General features: G+C 40.5%; 2 protein-coding genes across 9 annotated transcripts in view; both read right to left on the bottom strand.

The window, feature by feature from the left end:
• The window catches only part of LOC109545682, a gene marked incomplete at its 3' end in the record, with an annotated part of 19,788 nt that extends 11,197 nt beyond the window's left edge, over positions 1 to 8,591 (bottom strand). For 5 of the 6 annotated variants that reach the window (XM_048661946.1, XM_048661951.1, XM_048661949.1 and 2 more), the window contains 2 exon segments: positions 3,445 to 3,590; positions 3,649 to 6,812. In XM_048661946.1, the coding sequence (XP_048517903.1) occupies positions 3,445 to 3,590; positions 3,649 to 6,690 (3,188 nt within the window). 6 annotated transcript variants of the gene reach the window in all.
• Positions 8,592 to 9,261: 670 nt separating this feature from the next.
• Positions 9,262 to 21,020, bottom strand: part of LOC109545684 (ATP-binding cassette sub-family A member 2) — a 12,889-nt gene continuing 1,130 nt past the window's right edge. Inside the window, exons 2-22 of one of the 3 annotated variants that reach the window (XM_048661953.1) lie at positions 18,927 to 19,263; positions 18,674 to 18,871; positions 17,262 to 17,527; positions 16,903 to 17,143; positions 16,668 to 16,841; positions 16,174 to 16,608; positions 15,968 to 16,119; positions 15,749 to 15,904; positions 15,470 to 15,680; positions 15,160 to 15,412; positions 15,038 to 15,102; positions 14,905 to 14,925; positions 14,155 to 14,243; positions 13,866 to 14,103; positions 13,298 to 13,807; positions 11,502 to 12,289; positions 11,089 to 11,227; positions 10,789 to 11,032; positions 10,491 to 10,737; positions 10,388 to 10,408; positions 9,262 to 10,329 (exon numbers count right to left, since the gene is read on the bottom strand). In XM_048661953.1, coding sequence (XP_048517910.1) covers positions 10,153 to 10,329; positions 10,388 to 10,408; positions 10,491 to 10,737; positions 10,789 to 11,032; positions 11,089 to 11,227; positions 11,502 to 12,289; positions 13,298 to 13,807; positions 13,866 to 14,103; positions 14,155 to 14,243; positions 14,905 to 14,925; positions 15,038 to 15,102; positions 15,160 to 15,412; positions 15,470 to 15,680; positions 15,749 to 15,904; positions 15,968 to 16,119; positions 16,174 to 16,608; positions 16,668 to 16,841; positions 16,903 to 17,143; positions 17,262 to 17,527; positions 18,674 to 18,871; positions 18,927 to 19,251 — 4,950 coding nt within the window. In that variant the 5' untranslated portion in view covers positions 19,252 to 19,263 and the 3' untranslated portion in view covers positions 9,262 to 10,152. The remainder of the gene's footprint in view (positions 10,330 to 10,387; positions 10,409 to 10,490; positions 10,738 to 10,788; positions 11,033 to 11,088; positions 11,228 to 11,501; positions 12,290 to 13,297; positions 13,808 to 13,865; positions 14,104 to 14,154; positions 14,244 to 14,904; positions 14,926 to 15,037; positions 15,103 to 15,159; positions 15,413 to 15,469; positions 15,681 to 15,748; positions 15,905 to 15,967; positions 16,120 to 16,173; positions 16,609 to 16,667; positions 16,842 to 16,902; positions 17,144 to 17,261; positions 17,528 to 18,673; positions 18,872 to 18,926; positions 19,264 to 21,020) is intronic. The other 2 variants (XM_048661954.1, XM_048661955.1) reach the window with 2 other exon arrangements.

The following is a 21,020-nucleotide window of genomic DNA, read 5'->3' as shown; positions in this document are numbered from 1 at the left end:
TCAAGTTATGATAAACAAAAAGTGTATTATACAGGGGGTTTAATAGAGTCACGTTTTCCTGGTCAAAGTTTAAATCCGTCCGCGGACAATACCAAATATATTCATTTTTTATGACCCGCCCATTTTTGTGAAAAAGACTTGAAATTTTCTCAGTAAATCTAAATTTACCATCTGCTAAAGCAAACTTCCTTTGTTTGTTCCCGCCAATTAAAGCACTTGGAAGTTACGGCGTCTGAGTCTAAATATAACGGGGAATTATTATTTATTCATCCACGGTCATGTGAAATGTGCACTGACGAAAGCTTAAAATTAATGATTGAGAAGTAGCAAAGTATTTTAGACCTTACGAATCGATGAGAATAACGCATAACGAGAAAGAGCTTGGAGTATATTTTCTATTAAAGCCTTTGAGGGAACCCAGTTCAATTTTCTGTGAGTGGATTGGAGCCATTTGACCCTGAGCCGATCCGCTCGAGTCGGTCTGTCTTTCTCGCCCTCAGGACCGAGGCACGTTCCGACAATGTCGCGTGCATGTCAACGACTAAAACTTGATATAAGCTGCTGAAAATTTGAAAGCAAAACTGCGCTTATATGGACTTTTTGACGGTGAAGCTAAACTAAATCGTTCAGTTTAGGCAAATGTAGAAAGTTTGAATATGGCCAAAGAACTTGCAAGCCGCGTTTCGTTTGCATTATCCCAAACCGATTGTAGCATTGAACAGTGCAGACAAACTTGGTAATTAGCGGCGATTTAAGAGCTCCAAGTGGGTCATTGAAAGTGAATTTGTTTATTTAGGCATGCAGATCACGGCTCTGCAACATGTCGCCTATAAGAAGCATTCCAAGAGAGCCGAATACGATGCGTGTATATAAAATGCAACGATCTCCCATCGGCATTTTTTCGGCTAAAAATACAAATTAGTGGCGGCATTGTCAAACACCACCGAAGCGTATCTCCGTGTGAGATTATTCACATACCAAGCAGCGAATCGTGCTTTACAAGTTTACCTAAATGGTATTTATTATCGGCAAAACATGCGCTGATAAGCACCGTTTTGAATGGAGGGCGATGGGTTTTTAATGAGCCATACACGATGCTTTTTGTTTAAAAACTCCCAAAAAAGCCTAATTTGGCCTGAGGGTTGAAGCCCAGATGAAGAAAACTGGGACTGTCGCTGGCAGATGCCAAGTCTCTGTTGAAAATGCTCGTAGCATACAAATCAAATCTCCAATGGCATCGACGCCAATTAAGGAGGTTTCTTTAAAGCGGACTGGAGGTCATCGGCGGTTCGGCCCATAATTGGCGATGCCAAGAACGACTTCCCAGTACCGTTTTATTCCTGTTTTTCTTGGCCGGCTCTCATTGGTATAATTGGGTCAGTTTCATTGGGCATAATGAAAGTTTTGCCTTGCAAAGCGCCACTAATAACTGCAGAATGATCAGATCCGCTAAACGGCCAGAAAAATACCATCAAGTTCTTGTCACATTACTTTCTACCGCCTTTCAAATAGCGTCACAGAAAAAAATGGTTCAGCTATCGTATTGGAAATCGTGGCTCAAGTGGTGTGACATCATCGACCAGAATACCTTATGATATTTGCCAATTTAACGCAAAGGTGTGTCGTAAGAAGGCAGGCTTGACCAAGAACTCGTTTTACGGTGATTCTGATACGGAGTCAGTCGATTCTCGGAATACGGTGAATTGTAAATGGATATTTTGTTTGATCATTGGATTTGCATCAGGCCGGTAAATGTGTCCACTTTCCTCTATTTGCCGAGAAGTTTGACCCATTTTACCAGTCAGATTTTTCTATATTCATGCAGTAAATAGGGAAAATGCAATCGCGAAGTGTGTAAGATGCGGGTATTTAGTCGTCAATTACTTGACTTCTTCAGGACTTATGATTTTTTAATTGTATTTTTTTGCGCTCTTGGCAATTTTCGCAGAAAACGTTAAAACAGTCAAGTAAAACAAGCATAAAACCTTGTACTTGTTCTTCTCTTGTTTCAAATTAGGTTGATAAACAAAATTAATGGCAACGTTGCTGAATTCAAGATGAGTTCATTCCTTATTCAAGCGCAAAAGTGAACAAATATTGGAAGATTTATGTCTATTATCGGATTATTGAGGAGTAACTTGTTTGCTTTGTATATTTGGTTTAATTTGCTTTGGCAGGCAGCAAACAATTGTACATTTTCACGATTTTTAAATAAATTAATTGAGTTAATAAACTACATTGAAAATTGCAAACTCCTGAGCAAAAGACCACTAAGAAAAGTTGTTAATAACAGGATCATCGCAACTTCGAACGTTAAGGGGATGGAAACTAGAAAATTAAAAGTAATTTTGCGTCGATGTCAGGTTTCAAACTATTTCCTAACGAATAGAGTAAATCGGCAACTGCACTGAGAAATGTGTTGAAAGAACGACATCGACGAATAACTAATTTGAGTACGCCTTGTTTATTACAAACATTATCGCGCTTCTTAGTTGACCGTTTTTAACTCTGTGGCCAGTGATTTTATTTAAAAAAGATTTAGTGGCTGCAACACGCATCGTTAAATTTGGCTCCATATGCGGTAGGCGCCGTTCTATTCATGGCATTGTGGACTCAATATGAAAGCATGACTTGAATTGATCAACAAACATTTTCTGAGATTGATCTAAACATGGGTTTGACGCAAAAGTTCACAATGCAAGCCTTTGATTTGGAGTTTTTTTTAAATTATGATTGGCAAAAAGCCTCTTAGCATACAGACGCGAATTACAACCATTTGCGGTTCATTGTTTAGTAACTTAAGATTAATCCAATCAGTTTTGGGATTTGGGAACAGTCCAACTAGAGCCGAACGATTGAAAGCCTGACCTGATCAAAGTAATTTATATTTACAAACAAATCGTTTTATCTCGGCAATATAATTTAAAATAGCCGTGACCAGATCGTTTAGTCTTGATTTTTAAAGGTCAATTCCAATGATTAAGTCCAACTTGGACAATCAATGTTATTGGTTTATAATTGCAACAAACATTTTTAAAATGAATCTGGTGGGTTTTTCGGGTTTTTGGGCTGTCCTACAATGGAATTTTTCCTGACGTTTCGCAAGCACAAGTGGCTTGCATCTTCAGAGGTGGTTTGCTTGAACGCTTACACTGTTCTGATGCGATTTCTCGGGCGTCTGTATTTATGCACCGAAATACGGAATGCGCCGGTGCATAAATACGGACGCCCGAGAAATCGCATCAAAACAGTGTAAGCGTTCAAGCAAACCACCTTGGAAGATGCAAGCCACTTGTGCTTGCGAAACGTCAGGAAAAATTCCATTGTACGACGGCCTAAAAACCCGAAAACCCCACTAGTTTCAAGGAATGGCCTCGAAAGTCTATTTCTTTTGATTTTTAAAATGATTTTAATGACCGAATTTGCTTAATTTCTTTGACTTACCCGCATGTACAAAGCTCGCAAATGCACTGTTCCTTCAACGGTACTCGGATTTTGGCAGGTTCCGGCTTCTCCTTCACTGTTTTCACAATGTTGATCACTTTGTTGTCGGTGATTCGCTTGATGTTGGTGATGTTCTCCACTTCATTCTGCAAACAATCATCCTTTTAATGCTCGCTTTTTTTAAAATGTTTGGCCATCACTTACCACATCTTTGATGTCGATGATGTCCTCTTTGATGAACGTTTTGTTGATGCGATCCACTGAATCGATGGATTGCACGTGCTTCACAATGTTCTTCTGTGTGTCGCTTTTCACATCAATTGTCGACAGGTTTTCGGTGGTGAATTTCTGATCAATGGACGTTTTCACCTGGACGTCTTCACTCAATGTTGAGGTCACTCTACTATCTACTGAAGTGGATGGCTGTTTGGGCTCCACTGCCTTTCCAGCCGGACCTTTTGGTTCCTTTGATGGTCCTCTAGGCTTAGAACTGTCTTGCACGTCATGAGTGCTGTAGTGCTCTTTGGAGGACTGATGATCCTCAAATGTTTGCGAGTCTTTTGTAATGGAGGTTTTGGAGTCGGAAAATTTGGACACTGTTTCGAAAGTTTCCACAACTGTTGATGAGTCCTTTGAAGTGGTGTCCACAAGAGTTTTGTCGGTGAACTGCTTAATGTTTTCCTGGATTTCTGTGGCTAAAAAACTGCTGTCGACTGGCTTGGAGGGGTGTTCTTGAGTGAATTTGCCATTCCAGCCAGTCTGTCCATACAGCCGATCATTTGAATAGATCACATCAGTAGAATCGGTGATGGTGTTATCATGTAAGATTTTTCCAGAGGTTCCTATGGTGTTCTGGGTGGCTGTAGAGTCGTAGACGTTTTTCACCACGGTGTTTTTCGAGTCTACAGTATGCCCATAAAAGTCCCTAGAGTTAGTGTTTGTGTCTTTTTGCCTGCTCGTGTTGGCGTCCACTTGGGTAGGAGCAGGCTTGTCTTTGGCTGTAGGAGCTTTGGAAGGCGACTTAACGCGTTTGTCTGATTTGGAGGGAGATTGCGATCGTTTAGTGGGCTGTTCTTGGGTAAATTTTCCATTCCAGCCAGTGTGTCCATACAGCCGATCATTTGAGTAGATCACATCAGTAGAATCGGTGATGGTGTTATCATGTAAGATTCTTCCAGACGTTCCTATGGTGTTCTGGGTGGCTGTAGAGTCGTAGACGTTTTTTACCACGGTGTTCTTCGAGTCTACAGTATGTCCATAAAAGTCTCTAGAGTTGGTGTTTGTCTCTTTTTGCCTGCTCGTGTTGGCCTCCACTTGGGTAGGAGCAGGCTTGTCTTTGGCTGTAGGAGCTTTGGAGGGCGACTTAACGCGCTTGTCTGCTTTGGAAGGCGATTGCGATCGTTTAGTGGGCTGTTCTTGGGTAAATTTTCCATTCCAGCCAGTGTGTCCATACAGCCGATCATTCGAGTAGATCACATCAGTGGAATCGGTGATGGTATTATCATGCAAAATTCTTCCGGACGTCCCTATGGTGTTCTGGGTGGCTGTAGAGTCGTACACGTTTTTCACCACGGTGTTCTTCGAGTCTACAGTATGCCCATAAAAGTCTCTAGAGTTGGTGTTTGTCTCTTTTTGCCTGCTCGTGTTGGCCTCCACTTGGGTAGGAGCAGGCTGGTCTTTGGCTGTAGGAGCTTTGGAAGGCGACTTGGTGCGATTTTCTGCCTTGGAGGGCGACTGTGGTCGTTTAGTGGGCTGTTCTTGGGTGAATTTCCCATTCCAGCCAGTCTGTCCATACAGCCGATCATTCGAGTAGATCACATCAGTGGAATCGGTGATGGTATTATCATGCAAAATTCTTCCGGACGTCCCTATGGTGTTCTGGGTGGCTGTAGAGTCGTAGACGTTTTCCACTACGGTGTTCTTGGAGTCTACAGAATGTCCATAAAAGTCCCTCGAGTTAGTATTGGTCTGTTTTTGCCTGATCCTGTTGGTGTCCACAAGGTTTTCGTTCACTAGACTAGAAGCCACGTTGTCCGTCTTCGTTGTCTGGACGCCTTCTTGCACAGCATGGATGTGGTCCACATTAGACACGATGGTGTTTTTTGAATCCACGCTGTGACCGTAGAAGTTTTTTGAATTCGTTGCTGTTTCCGATCCAGGAACACTATGGGTGTCCACGTCTGTCAACGTTTTGATAACATTCCCTTTGGAGTCGTAGTAGGTGTAGGTGGTGGTTACTGTCTCCTTCTCGTCCAGGTTTTTCGAGCTGGACTCTTCCAGGCTTTTGCCTGCTTTCGTGGAAACCTTTTTTGGAGCACCAGTTTTCTGGCTGGTGATCGAATCCTTGGTCTGCTTGAGCAATTTGGAGTCACCCTCCTGAGTGTGGCTCTGGGAGGACGAAACGTTGTCGCCCACCTGATGCACCTCCCTACTCACCTCCGATGTGTAGCCTTTGGGCTTGGGAACCTTCGAGTCGTAGCTGGTGGCGCTTTCCTTGGCGTTTTGCTTGAAGTGCGCCTCTGGCGTGATGTTGGTGCCACTCTTTGAGGCGAGAAACTCCTCATTGCTGGAGGTGTGCGCCTGACCGGCCTCATGGTGCTTCTGGTCGACTATCCGCTCCTTGCCATCCACCACCTCCACCACGTAGCTGCTCGATGAGCTTTTGGCTGTCGAAGAGCTTTTCTGCTTCGAGCTGGAGGTGGAGCTTTGCTCCACTGTGCTCCCCTTTGGTGGTTGGCCTTCTACGGTGAATTTTCCGTTCCATCCCGAGTCGTTTTTGTTGTATGTGAGCTTGTATTCCTCTCTGGGCTCTGTCACTGTGTAGGTGGATCCAGAGGCGCACGATAAGTTGGAGGAGGATTCGTGCAAAGTGGAGCTGATTTGCTGGATGGAGGTGGCATGAGAGGTCGAAGAGGTGGAGGCGTCTTGAGTGACAAAGTGTCTGTACTCGGTGGAGGTAGCGCCTCCATCCCCATAGACTGTGACTTTCTCGCCGGATCCCGTAGGGAGCATTTCAGTCACTGTGTAGCTGACAACGTTGGCGTTAACGGGCAAATGGGAAACGTCCGATATTTTCAAGCTGGACGCTGAGGAGGACTTGGAAATTGCGCCACTCTTTTCCGACTTACTTGTACTGGAAGACACCACTTTTTTCGACGATTGCTGTTGCGTGCTGCTTGTAGCCGAAGCGTTGCTGGTCGAACTCTTCTTTTTGCTGGTTTTCGACGTATTTTTATTCACAGTCATCGTGACTTAAGGCACTGGAACGAAATAAATAAAATTGATAAATTAAAATAAAAAAGCGCGAGTTAAATGTGTGTGTGCGTTCGCGACCGCGCTCGTTTCAAAATTAAACCGAGAATTCGCTGGTGCGCTCCCAACAGGTTACGGCGATGACCCGTGGGTACAACGGGGCCTACGTCACTCTTGTTTCTTGTTTCTCCCACATTTGGTAAATCTTCTACTTATATGGATGGTCTGCGAGGTTTCTTAATTATTCGTCACTTTCTACGCTGAATAATGCCGTATTTTTGGCCTTATGGTCGCTTTCATGCGGATTATTTTGTCGAAAAATTGTATTTTTACCACACTAGGCGGCCAAAAGATGCTTCAACTGCAACTCTCACGTATTCTTGGAATTTTTTGCAAATCAGCAATATATGCAATTTAGTATAGTAGCAAATAGAATTGTCCTGGTTTGGTGGCATGTTTTGCTTCACGTATATATACGCTCGTTTACGTGGATAGTAGTCGCTAATTATAACTGCAACTATTGCGCAATGCTTGGGACTTTTTCTTAATTTAAACACTATATTCTACTCTCTTCTAATATTGATGATTAGGGAATATTTGGAAATTTGGCAACATCGAGTGTTCAAAGTGTCTTCAGATTGCCAGCTCTGTTAATAACATTTCTTGCATATTTGTTGATTAATCTGAGGCCTATTTTGGGAATTAAGGTTTTGATAATTTTGCCTCATTTCATTTTTAACCTCTCAGAGGTTACGAATAGTCGATTGTGCGAAACTTGTGTGTTTTTGTGAGGTATTTGCAACCGTTTTCTAGATGCGAATCAAAATCAGCCATTTTTCACGTGATTTGGCTTCTAATTTCTCGGCGTTGTGCAATTCAATTGGGCTTTATCAACTTATTCCTTACGTTTCATTAGGTGTTTGTAGTAATTTTCCTAATATTAGCTAAAATAAGCGTAATTTGACATCATTGGGCTAAAGTTACCAAAGTAGTCCTTGCTAGATTAACAGCGTTCTAGATATCAATTAAAATAAGCACATTTTTGCTTGATTTGGCTTCTAGCTTTTTAGAGGTTAGAATTTTTAATAAACACGCCAAAAGTCAAGTTAGTTTTCACAAGATTCGGTCAGATTCTATCCAGATATGATAAGATATAGATAAGAGATATAGAGAATAAGCGATCCATCGGATCGAATTTTACACCAGTTCATCCGAATATGCTCAGTTTTGCCTTCTAGCTCTTTACCGGTTAAATAAAACGGTTGGTTTTCGCTATGCTCTTCGTTAGGTTTCCTAATAAATCAAATTAAGTATGCATTATTTGCGTTCCAACTTGTTCGACCTTAGAAAGGTTTAGTTAAAAGTTGTGAGGAAAAGTTAGTTCTTAAAAGAAAAGGCTCGATAAAAAACATTCTTGTGACTTTCTTGACATTTAAGCGTTTACGATTTGTTACTAAAAATGTTCAGATTTTGCTCCTGGCGTTTTAGAGTTTAGAAACTTCTCAAAATAGCTCTGCAGTAGCTGAATCTATCTAAAAAAAGTCAATATCTAAGGAGAATTTATCAAAATACAATCAAAACCCAATTGATGCTTTTAAGCTGTTTAATCTCAGTTGAAATGTACCTATTGCTGATAAGAAGCTCAAATTTCAAACATAAACAGCTAATCAATATTAATAGATTAGACCGATTTCTCAAATTTCTAGGCAATAATCATAATAATAATATAAATAATTTAATAATAAAGTGGAACTAATTCATCTACGTTAAGGTATACGGCAGAGTAAACAAGATATAAAATGCGCAACTTACCATTGTACCCTTAGAATGACCAAAAAATTAAACGGTCTAAACTAAATCAAATTCACCAGTTATCTAAATACTTAGCGATCTGCACTGATTGAAAATACCTACTTGTAATAATTATATCAGGACATTTTTGAGTACCTACGGAATATCCGTGCTCCAATAATTTAATCTACAGGAGGGTTTAATAAGAAAAACACATCATTTACGTAAATTGGCTTTATTATTAAAAATAAACTAGTGGCAACTGTGGGTTTTCAATAACGACCAATCAATTGATTAATCTGAAGATGCGACACTTGTGTGCTCGAAACGTAAAAAGCAGTTTTTCACGACGGTCTAGAAGCCCGAAAAATTCACCAGTTTTTGGTAAATGGAAATTTTGAATACACTTTTCCAACTAATATCATTTTTCTACGAAACGTCTGTTTTTATCCAAATTGAAACATTTGCCCCAGGACTACAACGCCAGAACATTGAAGGAAACAAGTTTTGAACGATTCTCCACGTACCTATTCATTGCGGGCTTGGTTTTGATATCGGTCTTTTCTACCAATTTTCGCTGGGAATTCCCTTTTAGTTCAAGCGTTGAAGGAGTTTCCATCGAAAAAACTGTGAGGAAATTTATAGGATTTGGTGTTTCTCGGGCTTACAGTCACTTCGGACGGCCTCGGAAATAATTTCAAGCAAATAGCTGCTCAGTATCTCTGAACGGTGATCTAGAGATCGGTTCATGGTATTATCAATTGACACAAACAATTTAGAAAAATTATTTTATTATGTAAATATAATAAACATATATGAAAGAAAATTATTCACACAAGTTTTTTTTAACAAAAAAGGAATTTGTCATACGATTATATTAGAATCGAGAATGTTTCCATCAAAAATAAATAATTTAGATACTTTTGTCTAACAAATCTTTGGCTGAAATAGTTTAGAAGCTGGGATTAGTACTGGTGATTCCCTTGATATAGTAATAAGATTAGTTACGCCTAGGATAATGAATTGGGTACACAATGATTAGCTGGAGGTCCACAAGTTACAAAGATACAGTTACTAGGATAATTAGCAACTGACGGTTTCTTTCCCGAGCGAAAACCGTAATTAAGTATCTAAAAAGCAACATAATGTGTCAACGGGAATGAAATGAGTTGTTGTAATAGCAGCACTCGATTTTATGTGGAACAGTCCGCATTGTCAACTACCAAGTTGCTCACAAGCGCCTCTTGACTTTATCCCATATCCTCAAAACAGTATGAAAACTATCTAGACGTATAATCATAATACAAAACGAATATATCATAATAAGTAAGTTCCCTGACTTATTATTTTGGTAATTTCGTGCCATTTCAGATCCAGTTGAATAATTGGACCTTGTTTTTTAGTACTTCCAAACAATTTTTTTCTTTGACTACAAGTTTACAATGTTTTTTTTTCGATTTTACATGTTTGCAATGTTTTTCTTCGGTTTTCCTGCTTGCATCAAATCGGGGCAAAGCTCTTCGGCAGTTAGCGGCCTGCAATAATTCTCTATCGAGAATATTGAATCGTGCCACTTTCTCTCATGCTGCATCAACAATTTCAACAACCCGATTTCATTCGGCTGTTGACACATTAGAGACCTCCGTCTAAGACTTACAATTGGCACTACGTGCCTAAATCTAAAGTGGAATCGTTCGCCACCGCCAGAAACACATCTTCTAATGTTGCTTCGCTGATGGAAAAATCCTCGACAATTTTGCTATTGGCTTTCAGCTCCTCGAACTGCCTGAAGAGCTGCGACCACTTCTTATCCGCCGTTTTGATGTAGAAGTGCATCGATCCCTGAAACAAAAACATACATTCCATTCAATTTGCGACAAAACGTGACTAAGATAGATGCCTTGTAGATAATGAAAAAAATCTGAAATATAAAATTGTCTATTTAATAAAATATATCCACTTAAATAAACCATTATGAAACAATTAATTTTTTAAAAGCTCACCACATGTTCATCTCGAAATTCGCCATCCGCGTACATTTCCTTCAGATGCGCCTTAAGTTTGGTCACCTCTGGATTTTCCAATAAGGTTTGACTTCGGTCTTCTTTACTTGGTGAGCCACCATCAGTGCAATCTTGTCCTAAAGCGTTCAGATTCAGTTTGAGCATCACATTGACGCCAGCCATTTCGTTCTTCAGTTTGGAAATGGTGCCTTGTTTCTTAATGGTGCCCATCTTCATGATCTTCAAACTGCAGATAAATTGTAATTGTTGTCGAACGAATCTATCAAAAGAGTCCTACTCATTGCAAAGTGCCTCGCATTCCGTCATACTATGCGACGTCAGGATGAAAGAGTTCTGCTTCAAGTTCCGGATGTTTTTGATTAGTCGCCAGAATTTTCGTCTGGACAGTGGGTCAACGCCATTGGTCGGCTCGTCCAGTAGAATAAAATCGGGAAATCCGATTACCGCCACAGCAAAACTCAACTTTCTCTTGTTGCCGCCGCTGTACTGCTCGCATGGAATATCAGCAATGTCGCTTAGACCTGTAACAAATCAGTTTATTACGATCCGGAAAGACTACCGGAATATTTGTACTTACCGAATAATTCCAGGAAAGTCTTCACCACTGCATCGTCGGAAATTCCTCGCAGCATTGCAATTGTCTTCAATATATCCCGCCCGGTTAGTGTGTAGTTGAGGGCGTCGTTTTGCGGGCAATAGCCCAAGTTTTTCAAGTACTATAATTGCGAAAAGGGGTTTACGATACAGAAGGTAAAAATCACACCTCTCTTTCAAATTAACAAAGTTAAAGCGATGGACTTGTTGAAACACGTTGTCTCGATGATCAGGTTGCTACTGCTCGCAAGTATCTCCGCTATTGCCATTAGCTGCAGTTAACTTACCTAATTCCTCATGCCCAAAGGAAAATTGATAATCTACTTATTCCGTCCAATTTCGCTCCTCACTCTGTACATGATGCTAAATATTCCCAGAGTTTACTCCACAACTTACATTATTGCTGTCAATGTCGATGTTATTAATCGAGATGGTTCCATTGTCCATGACTTCCTCCTTGGTGAGCATTCGGAACGTGGTCGTTTTTCCCGCACCATTCACCCCCAATATCCCCATACATTCGCCCTTCTTCAGGTCCAAACTGACGTTCCTCACCACCGGCCTCTTCGAATAGGTTTTGTTCAGTTTTTTCACTCTCAAAGTGTTGGTATTGCTATTGCTATCGTTCAGCATCCCATCTGCATAGTCCGCGCATTCTGGCGCCTTGCGGAAGCAATTCCAGAACGTGTTGATGACCTTCTTGCGCCAGTAACTGTCCAGAAAAATGTTCAGTAGCAGATAGAACAGCGCGCCGAGCAGCATTAACCAAATGAATGGCTGTAATACGTTGAGGTAACTTTTGTAGGAGTCGCATTTTGGACTCGGTCCCAAACAGCAAGCGTTCGAATTAAGTGCTCCACAAGTTGCCACCAGCCGTTGAGTGTTCATGTGCTCGAAATTGTAGTTGCTTATTACCTTTTGCGAAAAGGCCACTCCAGAGTAAGTCAGCCCGAACTGAGGGCAAATCAGCATGAAAATGGTCCTCAAATCGTTGCCGATTTGGACGTAATATGTGTCGCCTGACTCCTCTAAGGCAAACACTATGCTGGTTAGTAGCACGCCCAACATTATTCCCAGGATGATAAAGAAGGCGTAGCCGGAGGAAAATGACTTCTTCCTGCCGAATAGATACGAGAATGGAATACCGGCCAATCCGTAGAGCACCAGAATCATCAACAACACGCCTGAAAACAATGCACTATAGAGGGTGTCCCGGAACATAACAGGGTGGCAAAATAACATGATAAGTTCCTATAAAAAATCGACTACCCTTCATGCAAAGATATCGCCGCCTAAGAGACGTTGCTGAAATTAAATAACTTTTAAAGTACTTGGTATACTAGTTAAAGCCCTTAAAAAAGGGATTCCAACAGAAGTAATTAAACTATTTAAGTACGAAAGATCAAATAGTGGAATTATACAGGGTGTCCCGTAAGCACATGATCAAAAGAAGACGATCTGACTTTATTATGAACTATTAGTTAAAAAAATGTCCGGCGCCTCTGCTATTGATGGTCAAAGTTCTTCAAAAAAAATGACCTTTTTGCAATAATTGGGAGAATGAAACTCGCTGTGAGTTTGTTCTTATGTAAAACTCATAGTTTGACGAAACACCCCCATACGCTTTGGGCAAGTGCTGAATTCTTAACTATGGTAATACAAAAACGATCAGAACTTTTTATTTGGTGGATGGAATCAACTCATGTTTTTTTGGATTGATGTACTAATCTTCTGTTCACATTTGTGTGGTCTTTGTAAAACCTTGTAGAATTTATAGTCATTGCGCAAAAAAACATTATGTTCAAGTCAATAGTCCGTTGATTCCAGCTACCAAATAAAAAGTTATGGTAATTTGTTTACTAAGACACTCAAGAATACCTCACTTGCCCAACGCGGATGAACTCGGTTGCTTCAACAAAATAGACTCTTACATAGGAACAAATTCACAGCGAAAATCCATCGCACCATTTTGCCGATATTTCAAGTAACATTTTTCTGAAGAACTTTGGCCGTTAATAGCAGAGAAGCCAGACATTTTTTCTTAGTAAAAGCTAGGCCAGATGGGGTTTATTTGAGCCAAAGATTGTCGCAGTACATATGGGGCATCCTGTATACAACATTCTTAGGCGTCTCTTAGCCGCCGATGTCTTAGTAAGTGACCCTGAATGTATACAATGCTCTAAAGCACTTACCAAATTCATTAGTGCCTCTAAACGGCTCCCAGATCAAGCTGATAACGGTCATGCTAAAGGCAAAAATCACATAGACAACTACATCACATAGATAGGTGATGAGCCAATAGACTGAGGGCCGGACGCCGCACATGAACTGAAGCTGAGTGAAGTTCGTAGACAGTTCCACATAGGGAAAGTAAATGAAACTTCCCAAAAAGAACAGGAAGCCCAATGGCATGATAATCAGCCACAAGAGCCCGATTTGTACTGCAGATAATTGCTCTGTAGAAACTGCAAAGTTGGTGTTCAGCAACGGATGGATGTTGGTGGTAATCGAGTACTCTTGGCCCAACAGCACCTTTGCCAGGCTGTTGGTGAGCAGACTGATTGAAATGGGCGATGAGTGAATGGCCATGTTGTTGTATAGAGCGGTTGCAGTGAAGTATTGTCCACTCAGACCGATGACCGCTGCCGCGATCATGTGCCGCCGATAATACGGCAGGTTGTTGACACCTTCTGCTTCTATAGCTGAAGAAAAAGAAAGCGCGTGATTACCACGATTGTGACTATCGCGATCAATAATTACCGGAAACTGCGTTCGGCTCCAAATGGAAGTCGCTGTCGGCTTCAACAACCAGCTCGTTGTAAAAATCTACCATTCTGAGAATGGTGTGAGTCGCACCAGTGTTGCTCACATAAACAGCCGATTTCCCGTAAGTACTCAGGGACGCTTTCAAGGGCGGACCTCCACTCTTTGCATAGTCGTTCGATTCTTGTTGCCCCAACAGGATGCAGAGTAGCATAAACCCAATAGCAATCAGTGACTGAAAAGAACAGTTTTTACTCGTCTGCTTTGAGGAGCAAGTAAGACTTACCGGTATCAACACGTTGAGCATTTTTTTCGAAATGAACTGGTACCTCTTGAAAAGTAGCGCCTTCAGGGTCAGAAGATAATTTGCCGTATCTAAAAATTACACATTACAATTACACTCTGTAGAACTACGGGATTTTATGGGTGTTGGCGATCATGGTTTGCCAATAAACCAATGCATGAAAGTGCTTGTGTATAGTGGGCATGAAAGTGCTTCAACTTTCTAGTGAATTAAACTGCACATTGCAACTATCCCTACCTCAAAGCGGGGACAATGTGGGCGTTTGTGAGGGATCAAGCACATTTAGGGTGTAACAAGATGATAGTGATGGAGAATATAACGTATAGTTTAATAAAATAGCACGCTATATTGTTATGGCGATTAGCGCGAGCTATATACAGTGGAAGACCAAAATATTTGGACACTCCGCGCTCAGTCGAATTTATTTATCCGAATATACAAGGTGTTTCAGCAGGAAGGGACATTATGCCTCGTTTCGGATTTAGTGTTCAAATTTAATTAAAAAAATACAATGAAAAATTTCCTCAAAACGTATGGACTTATTTTAACGAAATCTTCCGGGGATCAATAGTTAGGGAAGACGCATGTCTTGCAGTAAAATAATTTCGTCGGGTCAGTTATTGTTGTGCACGTTGCGAATGAAACTAGCTGTTGACATTAAACACTATTCGAATATAGCGCGCTATCAAAAAATAACCGTTATTTCCATCCTTACCAGACGATTGTAATTACCTTGCGCGTTAGCGGTCAACACTGAAAGGCAGCAAAAAAATACATAAAACTGAAGTTTACAATAATCGACGTTCAAAATGTTCCGAACGCTTAAAAATCTCGCGAATGGAATTTAATAGCAAAACACACTCACCGATCGATTCATGAGCAGACACGAACTCGTTGTTGGTGTTTTCTTCTTGGGACGAAACCGTGGAACTGAAAATATAATTAATACGCAACTCGCCCATTGCAAACGCTGTGTGGTATACTCACTTGAGAAACACATCCTCCAGAGTGGCATTAGCAAATGAAATGTTCTCGATATGAAGCGATTTCTTCTTCAGTTCCAAGTACTCGAACATTGGGCCATAGTCGCCATCAGAGAGAAGAAACTGCACTTGATTTCCATCCGGCCCTTTACATTCCACGTTGCTGATGAATTCGCCCAGTTTGTTTTTAATTCGCTGCACTATTCCTTGAATGTCTTGGTTTTCTTCGATCAGGAGCTTTAGACTGGCGCCGTGATCTGAAAATCACTCTGCCACCTGACTCAGATGTTCCACAGTTTTACATCAAAACCTACTGTTTTTCTTTTTGAGTGACATCGGCGTTCCGAAGCAATGCAATTGGCCCTCATTCATAATGGCGATATAGTCGCCAATCGCATCCGCTTCCTCCATGAAGTGCGTGGTAATAAGAATGGTCTTGCTGTGTCGCCACTTTAGCAGCAAATCCCACATGTCTCTTCTGGATTGCGGGTCCATTCCTGAGGACGGTTCATCCAGGACCAAGATCTAAATAATTTTTTCGCCAATTAACATCAATTTCTACTCAATTGAGTGGTAGTGATAGGAAAGTTTACCTTTGACCCACCAATCACGGCCATGCCTAGGCACAGTTTTCGCTTCATTCCGCCTGATAGAGTGTGGGCTAGTTCATCTCGTTTCTCCGTTAAGTGCAACGTCTTCAGTAAGCTGTTCAGCTCCCTTTTTGCTTCGCTACCATCTCGGCCTTTTAACTATAAAGCAGCAGCAATTAATCATTCCATTCGGATAGGTTTTGGGCAATAGATATAACCCACTCTTGCAAAAAACTCCAAATGTTCCGCCACTGTTAGATCGGGGAAAAACAGGTTGTGTTGTGGACAAAGACCAATGGCGTGGGCAAGGTTGCCGGTACTTTTCATGCTCGTATCGTTGATCACGATGCGGCCGCTGGATTTCTTGATCATGCCTGCGGTAGAGGAAAATTGAGGAAAATTCGAACAAAACTGGCAGGTTTACATACCGGTGATCATTCCCATAGTGGTGGATTTTCCGGCTCCGTTGTGACCCAGCAAGACCGTGATGTGATTTAGGAAGATATCCAATGAGAGATTCTGGACGACTGTTTTATTCCCATACCGCTTGGTTAGATTGATCAGACTAATGCCGCTGGCCAAGCGACCTTCCTCTTGCAAATGGAATGTTTCCAATTTGTTCTGCACGTTTACGTTGTTGCTTTTAAAGCGACCTACAGATAGAACAGATAAAAGCCCCTTGAACGGGAACAAGAACGACTTGGGAACGCCGAATTTTCCAGGATTGATCCCGTCGATGTAGAGCGCGAGGAGCAAGTAGATGATCGAGTCCAGAATCAGCATAAAGCAAACGTTTCTTAGAGTGATTTCATTTACGCCCTGACCGCCTGGTTCGTGCCAGTTGGACCACTGAACGCCAATTTCTAAAAATCGTTATCCTGGCTCAATTCGTCCTTCTCACCTCAAAGTAGAGCAATTTTACCTCGAATCTCGTAATTCGATATGGCACTGTAGCCAAAATGCAACGCCATATTCGGCAGGAGCATCAGCAGCATGCTGTGCGCGAAGGGCAGATCGCTGTTTTCTGCCATCAAATACTTGGGCACAAAGTAGGACATGATCCAAAACAGGAGACCAACCAGCGTTGCAGAAGTGGCTGGAAAATTGAAAGCACATTGATCTCCATTGTCTAATCAACTGCAAATTCCAACACTTACGCCTGTAGAACAAAGTGCTGATGAACAGAGAGTTGACTGTTATGGTGATGCAGTACAGCAGCAAAAAAGCGAACAGGATTGTGGAATGCGTGTATTCGATGACCGGGTAGTCGGCTCCAAACAGGGGCCACTTCATGATTTGAACTAGAAGGACCACCGATAGAAACATTGGCAGAATGCTGTAGACGAACCAGCCGAACCATATTATCCAGGATTCCATTCCCACCATTCTCATTAGTTCCTGACAAAAACACATTTCACTTTAACTGCAGGATTCATTAGCGCCACAGCTGGGCCAGCGTCAGTAATCTTCTCGCCATTTAAGTAGATCAGTGCATCCACACTCAATGAATACATACTTTGATTCCACTATACTTTTCCTCTACCACTCTCTTTAGAACGGCAGGACAAACGAAAATGAAGCTGAACAATGTCATTAACGGTAAATAGTGCATAAGCAGCGAAGTCACGCCGGTATCCGATTTGTACGGGGGATAAGGAAATTCCAAAGCTTGGAAGGCGATATCTGGAACAGTTCTACCTCGACGCTCCGCTTCCTTCTCAATAAACGACATGTCCAGGGCGACTTGAATAGTCAGGAATCCTTGCCAAATGTAACTGCTACCTACAAGAGCACATTTTCGTGTCATTTTTTCAGATATTAAGAACAATAGAGTGAAAAATTAACATGAAAAAGACATTTACTACATATACTATCTTTTTACTAAATTGTCCGGTAAAAGCCCTAAAATGTAAATTTTATTACGTATATTTCTCCAGTCAGTGTGATTTGCACGGGAAGCGCTGGGCCCCTTGTAGGGGCCTCAAAAAGTTTAAAAGTCATCAAGAGAACTGTATATTTCACAAATTAGGTCTAATTAGAAGTTCCTCCTTTTTAAGGAGACACATGCTAAAGTTATAACATAACTCGCAAATTTCTCAAAGTTTGTTGTGCCCAGCCCTTTGGGCATGGCACCGGTAGAGGAAAAACAAACTAGAAATCGCAAAGTTTGGAAAGTTTTCTTGTATTGAAATTGTCGTCTCCGAAGGGCTCCGCTCAACAAATACATTATAATCTCTTGGATGTTAGAGTTAGAGTTACGAATTTACAACGATTCCCGGACTAATTCCGCGTCTTAATCCGCAGTGGCTTTTGGTTGTACAAATAAGATCGAGCAACCTAATTTGACAGTAAATTACCCATTGTCATAGAGTTAAACTGCAAAATTGTTTAGTTTGGGTTTAGTTGCATTAAACCATGTAGATTCAACAACGAATGTGAGTTCTGATAATCTATAAATTTCAACACAGCCATGATAAGATACCACATACATTCGCGTTTGTAAACAAGTTCAAGGATCTTTGGATTCTTAGTCCCCTTTTACTCGAGGATACTTTTAGCCGGCACATATTGCTTCGGATACTGGTTTAACATAGAGCATTATGGAACCGTACACACAGGGATACTTTTCACAATCAGTTTCGGCAACTGAATTTCGATCAGCCGTGAGTTCCAGTCGCTCTGGCAATTTTACGACTTCCGGGGCCGATTTTCAATGGGCCTTTATGGACCTGTTCGTTTATGGACTTGCTAATTATGAGAACCTGGCTACTACTTTGCTGTCTTGCTACAAGTCTGCGATGAGTATCCCGCAATGTAAATGGCATCGGAGATTTCGGTCTGCCACGAATCAGCGGTCAACTGTATCCTCGTGTAAAAGAGGTCTTAGCGATTCTAAAATACTACCATGAATAAGTTATTATGACATACCAACTCCTGGCATAAATGTGAATTGATTTTCATAAAGCCTGTTCGTGCTCCATGGGTAATATTGATTGTGGAGTCGAATGGTGTACTCCAAATTGGAGGAATTGGGCGGTGAGTTAAAGATAATTGCCACCACTGAATTATTGGAGGCCCTTGCATAATACTTCAGCAATTGATCCGCGTTACTGAAACCATGAATATCTGCAAATAAAATCTATGTAACCGCCTGGCTTGATAACTTCTCGATAAAACTCACTGTTATTGATTATTTGGAACTTTTCCTGTACACGATGGATGATATCCCCATGGTATGTGCTGGATGGAGCATAAAGAACCTGAGTTTCCTCTAGGTTGATTCCAGGATTACCATAGCTTAACAGGAATGGGTCATTGTAGGTCATATTGATCACTTCGTGCTTACTAAGCGCCGTGATTTTACTTCTTCCATATGCGATCAGCAGGAAGAGCAGCACGGGCACGAGCGCTTCGCACAGTGTTAGAAACCAATGTCTTCTGCGGATCAGACAGTTCTTCCATAGGATTACCTTTACGTGGTACTTCCATATGTTGGCCATGTTCATGTACTGGATACTCTGGAAAGGGGAAAATATAGGAAACGGATTTTCAATGACTGAATGTCAATGCAAGTGTTTCTATGGGATTCCCAAATAGCAATCATTTGTTTGCACATTTTTGACATTTCGCCATAAATTTAGTTATACAGGGTGGCCATTTTCTGAATCTTTGTATGAGTAACTTCTACATTTTTAAAGATAGACTCCGTCAAATGGGCAAAATTGGGCAGAATTCGATTGCCTATTCATTACCGTTTTCAAAATTTCGGTACCCGACTTGGTTATTGAAATATCCTGAAAAGACAAGACTTCTTAATAATCACTTATTACGTAAACTGCTTAACTTAGAAAACAAGTTAAAACTGCTCTTAGTACAACTTTTTGCGTTGACTCTAATAAACTAGCACTCATTATCATAGTCAACTTGATTTACGAGATAAAAAATAAACTTGTAGTTTTTTAAATGGTAACATATTTTTGGTTTTTCTCTTTTTGTTGTCGTAAAACTTCAAAAGATGATAAAAAATGTGTAGTAAGCTATGGAAACAAGAACTATATTATCACACAAAGAACAATCGTTTAAATTAAATGTTCAAATTGACTTCCCTTTACGTCCAGGTATTTTTTGGCATCTTCACAATCAACTCGTGAGTTGTGTGAAGGTGCACTATCATGTTGAAAATATGCCAATTTTCGATACGATGCTAACGGAAAACTATTCAACATGTCTTGAAGTTCATTTGGTAAAAAGTGTAAATATATTTCCATATTTAAATTGTAATTATAAAAGAATAGACCAATAATTTTGTCACTAAAAATGCCTCACCAGACATTCACAAAAAAAAACACGTTGATCTCGCCTATTTTCAGTTAGATGATGATTTTCATTAGCCCAGTAAACATGATTGTATCTGTTAATTATTTCCTTTTTGTTTTGTGCTTTGTGTGATAATATAGTTCTTGTTTCCATAGCCTACAACACATTTTTTTATCTTCTTTTGAAGTTTTGCGGCAACAAAAGGCAACAAAAGAAAAATATACAAACAGTTATATCGTTAAATTCAGAAAAAAATAAGAATTTTAAAAGGCCCACAGCCAATTATGATTACCATTTAAAAACCATAAGTTTATTTTTTATCTCGTAAATCGAATTCTGCCCAATTTTGCCCATTTAACGGATCCTCTATTTAAAAAAATGTAGAAGTTACCCATACAAAGATTCAGAAACTGGCCACCCTGTATATATAATATTTATCACAATATATTTTTACAATATATTAACTATCTAAGTGGGTTTGGTGTTAAGTAGGTATTGATTTGCCCGCGAGAGGTGTTTAAATCGTAAACTAAGATAACGTGTCCTGTTTCCTCATGGCAAAATTGCAAACTTTAATGAGAAAAAAGCAGCCAGAAACCGCATTTCTACCAAAAATTCCACTAAGAAAAGTTGTTACGATATGGTTTATCTACAAGGTGGGCCCATTTTTCACTTTCACTCTCATCCCTGAAACTAGGTAATTTCCGTGTGATTTTTACAATCAAACTTTAACACCGTGCGAGTGGCAAACTGAGCGTTTTAAAAATATGGTATATTAAGGAATTATTATACTTGATGCATATACATGAATGCACCTTTAAATATAAAACTAACTCAGTTTTATATTCAAAGGCTTAAACGCGTTTAAAGAAACGAACTGGCCGATTTTGGGCGTTTATAGCTTTAAACGCCGTTTAAAGACTTGATCTAACCTCACTGTATAAAGAATTGTTGTTGT

Source organism: Dendroctonus ponderosae, unplaced genomic scaffold, assembly GCF_020466585.1.
Source record: "Dendroctonus ponderosae isolate FM_Combo_2020 unplaced genomic scaffold, Dpon_F_20191213v2 Dpon_F_20191213_10, whole genome shotgun sequence".
NCBI lineage: Eukaryota > Metazoa > Arthropoda > Insecta > Coleoptera > Curculionidae > Dendroctonus > Dendroctonus ponderosae.
This window is presented reverse-complemented; position numbering and strand designations above follow the sequence as displayed.